Source organism: Fringilla coelebs, assembly GCF_963513975.1.
Source record: "Fringilla coelebs genome assembly, chromosome: 7".
Lineage (NCBI taxonomy): Eukaryota > Metazoa > Chordata > Aves > Passeriformes > Fringillidae > Fringilla > Fringilla coelebs.
Window position 1 is genome coordinate 20,686,599 of NC_140035.1, and position 10,605 is coordinate 20,697,203.

General features: G+C 39.3%; 1 protein-coding gene across 4 annotated transcripts in view; it reads left to right on the plus strand.

Annotated features, from left to right (window-relative positions):
• The window catches only part of MAP3K20 (mitogen-activated protein kinase kinase kinase 20), a 65,527-nt gene extending 55,503 nt beyond the window's left edge, over nucleotides 1-10,024 (plus strand). For all 4 annotated transcript variants that reach the window (XM_084209695.1, XM_084209696.1, XM_084209697.1 and 1 more), the window contains exons 11-12: nucleotides 661-796; nucleotides 5,000-10,024. In XM_084209695.1, the coding sequence (XP_084065821.1) occupies nucleotides 661-796; nucleotides 5,000-5,368 (505 nt within the window). In that variant the 3' untranslated portion in view covers nucleotides 5,369-10,024. The remainder of the gene's footprint in view (nucleotides 1-660; nucleotides 797-4,999) is intronic.
• Nucleotides 10,025-10,605: the final 581 nt, after the last annotated feature.

Genomic DNA, 10,605 nt, shown 5'->3' on the forward strand with positions numbered 1-10,605 from the left:
GCCTTCGTTTCCTGCCCTTCCTACTTTTCATAACTTTGCAAGTATGGTGAGAAGTAGAGAAAAGTCAACCAAATCCTTTTCACAGCTGTTCCAAACTTGAGAAGCTTGTATTTGTAACCATTTGCAGGGCTGACTCATATCACAGTTTATATTTTTGCTTTTGTATCTTCACCTAAAGAAACAGGAACGTAAGTGGGGAAAACATTCCCTCACAAAATGCTTCTGTGCATTTTGAGTGTAAGTCCAAGTAGTATTCATAGTCAAGTTATGAACTCAGACAAATGGGCTTCTTGGACTTCCTGTATTGTGTTGTTAATGCTTGTCCCATTACCTGTTCTTAATGCATTTTCTTTATGGATCAGATTATGTTTCATGATGTTAGGGAGAAAGAAGGCATTTTCATTTTAAAAATGTTTCTGTTATATGGCATTTTACTCTTTTAAATGTTATTTTTCTTTAACTGAAGGTATTATGGTCTGAAGTATAAACATTACCGTTTGTTCCTAAAGCTGTGAAAGACTGCATTTGGTAATTAAATGAACTGCTTGAGTTAGTATTGTACTTTTCAGCCTTTCACATTTAATTAATATTCAATTGGGAATTATGAACAATTTATATCTGTCAGGAAAAGACAAGACGTAACAAATTGTCTCCGTGCAGATGTGAAATTGAGGCAACCTTAGAGAGACTAAAGAAACTGGAGCGTGATCTGAGCTTTAAAGAGCAGGAACTAAAGGAACGGGAGAGACGTTTGAAGATGTGGGAGCAGAAGTTAACTGAGCAATCAAATACTCCTGTAAGTAGACAATAATTCAACCTTTCATCTTGTGTCAGAAGTATTTGGAGCTTTGTCTATGTAAATCTCAAGACATACTAAGGAAGCAGTGCTCCTGATTTCAGTTGTTCCTCTGGGCCAATTTTATTGCATCACTCTAGATAACAATATTTTTTTTTAATTTCACCTTATACATTAGATACCACATATTACTGATAGTTCATATTGTGACATGGGCATTTTAAGTAGTGTCCCATTGATTTATTTAGAGTTCTCAGCTTTAAAAATTGTTTACATTCAATAAATTATTTTTTCAGCTAGAAAGTTGTAGACTTTATGGGATGCAGAATTTGATCTTAAATGTAAGAATCATTTGTATCTTCCAGAAGGCATGTCATGCAACTTACGCAGATTTTTTTCTGTTCTTTTTCTTTGAGAAGTAGCAAATTCTCATTCTGTGAAAGGGGGGTCAAAATTTGAAGTATTAATTTAAGGTTTTGTTCATAAATATAGTTAACATAACTTTGACTGGCCAGTTACCAGCTGGTGGAATTCCCACATTTCTCTTATGTGGGAATCGAACAAATCGAACAAATCGAACAAAAAAACTTCCTTGCATTATCTTGAATTTCTTGATGAAATACTATGCTCTTCAACCACTGATTGGCACAGGAAGGACCACAGGGTTAGTGCATGGCGAGACATTACAACAGAGTTGCTAAAAAAATACGGTAATACCTACTTGTTTTTAAAGCACTAGCTAAGACAAATACCCGATTGAGATTGCAGTAGCATATGATTTTTCTTGTGCACAATGTTATCCTACTAATAACCTTGATTCCAGCCAGACCCATTTACATATGCCTTGTTTTTAAGGCATAGCTTATTGCCGTTCTTTGAATGAAGTTGCATTTATGTTCCAGCTGCGAACATGCAGCAGTGAAATCACGGAGGAGAAATGTTTCCCTATGTGCAGATTCTATGTGTTTTCAGTAGATATCTCTATGCCTGCTTTAACACTTGCCATATTCCAGTAACTGAGCTGTGGGCCATCCTCTATCCTGAGCACAGCATGAGACACAGCCTTAATGAGCAAACCTTTTCACCAGCAAGGCCCTAGGGTTTTTTTATGCTGTACTTGCTTATGACTTGTACTTTTCACTTAGAGCTGGCATTGCTGCAAGAATAAAGCATTGTGCTAAGGCCTATTGTGCAAAGCATGAACTGTCTTTCTGCATAGCATTAACCAAACTGTCCTATTGCATTTAGGTGCAATTTTTTCTAATAGACAAATATAGGTTTGTTTTTTCCATACATTTTAAGTGAACTGTTACACAGAATGTATTTCTTAAAGAGCCCTTTTATTGGAAAAAATTTGATATACTGAAAAAAAAAGGGGTTATTCAAGCAGGATTGGGGTTTTTTCGTAGCGCTGGTTACGCATACAACTAAATTGTAAATTCATAGCTGTTAGTCGTTTGTAAAATATCTTTGGGCATTCTGCTTGCTAGCTGTAATCCTTGGGAGTCAAGCAGCTGTCTCCCTCCATTAGTTCAGTCAGTGTCTGCTCAGCAGCATCAAACTAGAGGGTTACAACAGAAAGCTGCAGTGCTTGACTTTAAACTACCTTGACTATAAAAGCAGGAGTAAAGATATGGCAACTAGAACTGTGAGACATCTTAGAATTCCCACTAGGCATAAACCTGGTTCTTAGCCAAAGCTACGCCTCGTTGTGTCTAAGCTGGTACCCTTGTCCCTGCTCTGTGTTCTGCAGTCACTTTTTCACTTGTCTCTGCAGCAAAGACCAGAGGCCAGCAGTGGTATGCAGGAGTAGAAACTTAAACCAAGTGACAGGAGAACAGTGAAGCTGTCTCTGCCACTTGATTCTCCAGTGTTGTAGGATTGGTAGAAGCTTCATCCTGCATGGTAGGTGACTGTGAGTGGCAGGCTGCTCCTGCTCCAAAGACTAAAGTATAGCTTCACACACTTCAGCATGAGGGAAGGATGTGGCCAATATTTAGACATGCTTCTGTGCATTTCTCCCTGCTCTTGTTTTGACCCTTTTTCTGCTGCATCTTATACAACAGACTCCTTTGAGTCTGATCTCTGCAAATTCCTTTGTGCAGATCTCCAAAAGCCTCTAGCAGAAGGGAATCAGGAGCATTTTGGTGGAGTAAAATATATCCATAGCTGCCATGGAATGGGAGACTTCTCTTGAAAGATTTGACTTTGCAATGGTAGTGTACGTAGCTAAGATGAACATCTTATTAGAGGAAGACAGTGAGCAAGACATGAAATCCATGTATCACCTGTGATGCCCTGTACCTGCAGGTGGTCATTTAACCATGGAATTTAGAGAGACTTGTGGATCCTCGCCATTTCTAAGGGTCTCTTCTGATAGTCATCATATGCAGTGTATCACTAAAGGCATGTCCCATCCCAACAAACTCTTTAAATTCTCCAGATAACGAGATGGCAAAATATGGAGGAAGTAATGTGATTATAACTTTCAAAATAAGCCATTCACAACTTACCCACTCTCAGACATTGAACAGTCAATGACCCAGAAAGGTGTTTCAGTGGAAAGCTGATTTGCAGCTTTGTTGATTTTTGTAGGGAATTCTTCCCATGTCAGGGATGCTCCTCTGTGGCTCAAAAGTGACTGTAACTACCTGGCAATGAAGTGTGTTTGCTAGGTCTTGTTTTTGAAAGATTCCTTCTTTTTATCAGGAAGAACTTTTGCTGATCCTTGATCCAACTAGCACGCTGTTGATGATGTAACTGGAGGTTTTTGTATAGCCAGGTGTACAGAAGCTTAGCTGCAGGTTCTTTCATCACATAGCAGTAGGATGCATGAAAACTATTTAGGGCACCCCATCATGCCAACTTCTTAATTTTATTTTTGTTTCTTAAACCCTGATCACTAAGTTTACTTCACCACAATGAAGATAGTAAGTCTTTGTAAGCAGGGAAAGCTCAAGTGAAACAGGAGCCAGATGATGTCTTTTTTAATGTAAGTGGTTTTACCAAGAAATGGGCACTCTTTGAGCAACCCTGGCTGGGGAGCCTCTTGTGTTCCAAAAGCAGGGCATCACCATAATCACTCCTGTAACTGGTTTTGATCAACTACCATTGACTCCTCAGTCAGTTTTCTGATTAGGTTAAAAAAGATATGAAAACCCATGAAATTTGGGTAGGTAGTTTTACAAATGCTTTGGAAAGAAATGCTAGTGCAGGTGTTCACACACAGCTCTTTTGCTGTTGTTTTAGTAGTGTCTCAGTTTGACACTCCAAGACAAGTAGGTAGTTTAATTTAGGGTGAAACTCCTGAGTTTTTATTCCCTGTGAAGCGCAGGCAAACATGTCACAGAGGTTACTAGCCTGGCCACTCTGAGGAGGCATTAATCATTAACCTGAAGAGGACATATTTCATTTGTTACTACAAACAGACTGGGTCAGGAGAATGCCATTATCTGTAGGTGAAGATTAGTGGAAATGTAATATGATGTACAAGCCATTGACAGATGTCTCTTGATACCACTAAAGAAAAAAAAAAAAAAAAAGCTGAAGAAGCTGACAAGCTGACCAAAACCACCCCTCTTCCCCTGCCTGCTTGTCCCTGGGATGGCTTCTGAAGGTGTGGTGCTGGTGCAGGCTGGAGACCAGTTCTCCTGTCCTTTGCATTGGTGAGAGACTCATTTCTGATTGTGGCTGTTGCAGGGTGACCCTTTCTCTCCTTTTGAGCATATACTCAAAACCAGTCTGCTGCTTTCATTTCTGATATTTAGGGGCTGCTGCTTCTGCATCAAACTGCAGACCTTGTTTGGCTTCTCTGGTCTTAACCTGATTTATTCTTCAATCCTGAAAGGTTGAATTAAGCAGCTCCAATTGCCTTGGAACCAGTCCACTTGGTTGGGAAATGTCATATTCTGTTTTGTGCTCTATAAAATGAAGGATTGAAGAGTTTGAACCTTCTTTTGTCATGAAAGCTCTGTTGCCTGTGGTTCTTGCCATGCCATTCAGTGATTTTGCACTTTGGTTTAAGAGCAATGACCCCAGAAGGATGCTATCTGTTGTAATGAATTCTTACTCGACCTCCATGTTTAGATTCACTAATCGTATGCTTTCTGTTGATTGCTGACTAATCTGGTGGTGTCTTTTTCCTTGATTTTTAAATTGGTTCTAACTTTCACTTTTGCTCTGTCCTTTCCTCCTTTTAAATAGTTTTTCTTACCTCTTGCTGCAAGAATGTCTCAGGAGTCTTACTTTGAATCTAAAACAGAGGAGTCAAACAGTGCAGAGATGTCATGTCAGATCACAGCAACAAGTAACGGGGAGGTAGCTGGCATGAACCAAAGTCTGAAGGCCTTGATGATGACGGGCTTTGGGGATGTCTTCTCTCTGAACAAAGCAGGATCTGTCCTGCATTCTGGAATGCAGATAAACATGCAAGCCAAAAAGAATTCTTCTAAAACCACCTCTATGAGAAAAGGGAAGAAAATCAACATGGCTTTGGGTTTCAGTGAATTCGACTGGTCAGATGACGATGATGATGATGATGATTTTGATGACACAGATGATAGCAGCGAATGAAATAAGTTGTAGAGTTAACCCTGAAATCGTTTTAGCAAAGCAAAACAATAAAGTTTTAGAACAAGAATCCTGTCAGTTTGGTCTGTTTAAATCCTGTAAAAGAACAAAAAGCAAACAAACAACAACAAAAAAGATATTTACCAGGCTGAGCATATTTGTATGTAGAAAGATATGTTGTTTTTGTTTCGATTGTGCTGACTTATTTCTGCTTTGATGAAATTTGGAACTAAACTTTCCAAAGTAATTGAGATTATTATTATTTTATGATTATATCTATAATTCCTAGTGCCTGATTACAGAAACTATGCCTTGATAAATTTAAGATCTGAAAACACTGGGAGAAACTTCAATGCCATTAATGCCATTAATGTACTTCAAATTTTTATTTTGTGTTTTTTGTCATTTCCCTTACCCCTTTAATCGTCAGTCATATGCATATGCTTGTACTTCCAGATTTGCTATTTTCTACATCCATTCTTTCTTACTGTTGTAGTGAAGGGGTTTGCTGTGTTTTTAAATTTAAAGCCTTTTTCAAGGCAGCATTGTGGGAAGTCACAAATAAGTTTCTAGGAACAGAGAAGCTTGGGGAGGAAGAGAGGGGTTAGTTAAATATATAGTTTAAAAATGGAATAGCAGCAGAACTCAGATAATCCCTATTAGTAGATGATTTCTATAAATGTTCTTTTTTTTCCACTCACGTGTATGTGCATGTGTGTATAATTCACTCTAGCAAAGTAAACTGCAATCAGACTTCTGCATCTATTATCAGATATTGTGATCTAGAAGATAATTTTCAGTTATGTTGATGTGAATCCATGAAGCCTCATTAACTTTGATGGACTTATTCTTGTACCTGAGAGCAAAAATCGGTGTTTGTAAATTTTGTTTCTGTTGTATCTGCTAAACAGCGTGTGCCATCCTTGGGAAAGGACAAAGAGAAGCCACTGTGACATTTCAGCTTGGGCCCTACTACTGTGGCCTGTGTGAAATTCTCCATACTAGAATTTGGCAGTGATGTCAGGAATATTTACTAGACTCGGCATAGCTGTTTTTTGCAGTTACATTACTTTTAAAGTATTGTCACTGCTGTTACAGCTTACCATAAAACTCGGTGTCTAACAATCTGCTGCAATAATTGCCTGCCAGGCACTTATGTTGAGAGCAGTGAGGATGTTTCTCCTGATGACCCCTTTGTGGTGATGCAGAAGGAGGGAGGGAAACCAGTGCGAACACAGATGCAGGTTAGAAAGGAAGATGTTGTAAAATATTTGCCAAGGAAGAAGGCCAGCATTTCAAAAGAAAAATGTTACTGTGTAGTTCAGCAGTAGTGGGAATAAGCCATCAAAATTCCATTCTCAATTACTGGAAGGGTTTCTTTTATAAAACTTCTGTTTTTGAGTGGCTTCTTTAATTATAGGCTTGCCTGTTACACAGCTCTAACCTGTATATTATGGTGTTTTGTGGATAGCTTAGAGAGAAATGGATACACTCGATAACAGCAGGCCTGAAATGATTACCTGTTCACTCAACAAAACAAAGTTCTTTGAGGAAGTTTTTCTAGAGTGGACACCTCTTTGGGTTGTGAGGAAGAAAAAATTGTTTTATCCCTAAGCGGCAGCACTGCTCCAGTCACCTGCAAGGCACAAGTGCTGTGCTCAGGCTGGCCTGCTCCATTTGCTTTGCACAGATGGTAGTTCCTGCAGGATGTCATTTAACCTTCTTCCAGACACTCCCAAACCTATTGACTTGAACTTAACCCTCTTGTATCTGGAAGCTTTTCTCATGATGAAAGTATCATTTAAATGAGGCAGTAAATGTTCAGTGTATCCCAAGAAGGAGCTCTTTTGGCTCACGTGGGGATGGCTTCTTACGTCCATCAAAGCGATCTGATTTTAGGGAGGAAAAGAGACTTGGAAGGGCAAATAATTAAATGGAAATAAGAACAAATAGCCTTTTCCAGTGTAGATTTGTACTGCTTTTGTAACTACGTCTGCTAACACCCACCACAATGATACTACTTTTGTAACTGCCACTTTGCACTCAGCAGAATTTGATGGATTTCTGTAATGTAATATGTGCACTTTAGGTCTTAAGATGTGTATCATTGTGCATAAATTACTGTACCACATAAGCAGTGTAGGCATGTACAACTGAAAACAAAATTTGGTTCAGTACATTTCTAATTCAAAAATCCCAAAAAATCTCTTCCTAGCATTGATATTTTGCACTTTTTTGGTGTTTGACAATCTTGGAGCACTTCATGCACATTTATGTTTGTGTGGGTTTTAAGTGAATTTGTAAATTAACTCCTTAATCTTTACAGAAATAAAAATAATTTTTAAGTAGTATGACACAGATTTTCATAGTTGCAACATCACAAGGTTTAAGTCTGTTTTCGAGGTTTTGTGCTTACCCAGGTGTGTAACTTAAATCATCCAATATCGTCAGGATGTGGTAACGTGCTTGTAGTAATTTCTACCTACTTGTTTCAGTATTTTTTCATGAAGCAAGATGGATTTTTTCCCCTTCGCCTTTTTTCCTCATGTTGTTTCTCAAAGCAAATTAAACTATATTAAGGAAGAGTTTAAGCTCTTCTAAAACTTCCCCATGCATTTAAAGTAGCAAAGGTGACCTCTGAATTGTTGATAAGGTGATAACGTGACAAAATCTTCTGATGCAGTTGAGATAGTATTATACTTAGGATATTGGCTGTGCTTACTAAAAAAGCAGTGGTATTAATTGCATTTTTACTTTCCTGTGATGAGTTTCACACCAGGTGTCTCCAGTGTGCAAGCCAGTTATCATATGTGAGAATCAAACTGTGTTGTTTCTGCCTCTGAAATGCTTCTTACTAGATAAAGGCTTTGAAAATGGCTCTGGTGGGCAGGTATGGTGGTTGGAGGAGGGCAAGGTATTTCATCTTGCACACTTGAGTTTATTCTTCAGTGTATCCGAGTCCATCTTCTACCTGTCTGACCATCAGGTTATACAAATCTCCACGACAGTCCACAGCCACATCGTGTGTCGGCTAATGAAAGCATTAACCAAACCCAGAAGGCATTTCTCTGGCTGCTCTGGGCCAAAGCCAGAACCAACCACCAAAAGCCTTCCTGTGCCTTGTACACCTCTCAGCTCACTAGGCCCTTCCAGGCCTTTTGGGTTCCAGTTTCTTGTCTTCCATAAAGCCTGAAGGTATTTGCAGTAAAATGATATCACTGCATTTGGTGGAGGGGAAAGGTAAGAACCAGGCCTGAACTTGGCATATTTACCAGGCTGCTGTACTGCAAACATTAACTTAGGTGGGTAAATGGCCTCAGAGAAGAATGGGGAGGATCAGCTTTTGGCTTGCTTGATGGTCAGCTGGGACCAAGACAGGATGTCCAACTCCCAACTCCTTTTCTTTTCTTTAGCAGTGGTGAAAAAAATACGGAAATGGGACTTAATGAAGGAAAACTTTTGATCTAGTCATTTTTGTGACAATGTCATCACTAATTTCTTGGAGTAGCAAGTGCCTTAGGGTACGGTGTGGGTGTGCTGCATTGCCAGTCATTGTGTGCTCCCTGACATGGAGCTCATCCCCTCTGGACTGGAAGGGCTTTCTGGAGGCGAGGTCTGGCGTGGCCTCTTGTCACACAGTCATGTTCATGGCTTGTCATTTGCTTATCATTCCAGAGCTTTTCTTAGATGTTGATTCCCTTTCCTTCTGGGTTTTAAAGTGTTTATTCTGAGTTAAATATCTGATGCAGTAATGATGGGTATTGCTCTCAGCAGTAGCAATAGATCTATAGTGTGCATATAACAGTTAAGTACTGAGCAGTGTTACTGTGTGTCTTTAGTAGTGTACTTGCTTTATCTGTAATCAGGCAGCTTTTACAGGTTTTTAATAAGACCTCTGACTTGACAGAGGTTTTAACTACAGTCCTAGTTAGAATGTTCAGGTAGAAAAAGTAAGTTCATTTAGTAATTTTCACAGCCCTTAAAATGCACTGGTAGGAATCTGGAGGAGAGATCTTTCCCCTTTCCCCCAGGCTTCAACTTAGTGTACACTGTAAAATCTGCACAGAGATTTCTGATGTGTGAAGATTTAATTTTAAAACTGTAGAACCAATGACTTTCTTTTAACATTTTATATTGTGTGCTAAATACTCATATGCCTTTTAAAGTCAGATATAGTCCACTGCATTTCTTGCTTTTGCACTACTGAAGAAATTTTGTACTGAATAGTAGGAGTCGATGCTACTTACACTTCAGGTTTGAACTGATGGAATTCGAATAGACAATATTTTCACAGTGTTAGAAAATTTCATTTTCCCTTCTGAAAAAGCAAAGCTGAGTGCAATGCCTATGCCAAGACTCTTGTGCTGTAAACTGAATATATCATTTTTGTGGAACATGCAGTGTTACACTTGTGTGTGGTAAAATCTTGCAGTGTCAGTTATTCTCTTTATTGCACTTGACCTACCATGTCTTGTTTTATTCACACTGTGGATTCGATTTTCCAGTGTAAAACCAAAGCAAACAAACAAAAAGAAATCATACAATGTATTCAATTTCCTCGATTGGTGTCATAAACTTTCTTTTGGTGTGAACTTTTCCCTTGCTTCTCTTTTGTTCCAAACTTCTATTTTGCAATAAACATTTTGACAGTAAATATTATGCATTTGTGTCACTGTGTAAAACGCTGGAGTTCCAAGAGGTTCCTTATTGTCTGCTGGTTTAAGTAACTTTTCTGTATTACTAACTGTGTGACGTTTCTCCTTTATTCTCCCATTAAGAAAAAAAAAGAGAGAAATAATACAGAACTATTCTGCCACTGGTTATATTTAAACCAGAATAAAGCAGAAAAAAACCCGCTGTACATCTAAAAATGCATTATTGGACCGCTGCAGTAAATTTTTCAGTTGTACAAATCATTATACCAGTCTCCTGCTGCAGCACCGGCCAGTTGGAGTCTAAGTACCTACAAAAGGCACAAGTGCGGGCTTCCTGAGGGTGTTCAGGATTCCCACTTGCCCTTCCTTGTCCCTTAGTGTTGCCCCCAGCACTACTTTTGCCCCTCAGTGTTCTGCCCAGGCTGCAGGTGGCTTAGTGTGCAGCTGGAGGTGCCGGGGTGAGGGCCTGCTTAGGGGACATGCTTGGCTTGTGGGTGGGGTCTGGAGACCCTGGGGGTGGCCGAGCTCTCTGAAGGAGGTGACAAAGCCATGGGGGCTCAGGGGTAACCCAGCTGAGTGTCTCAT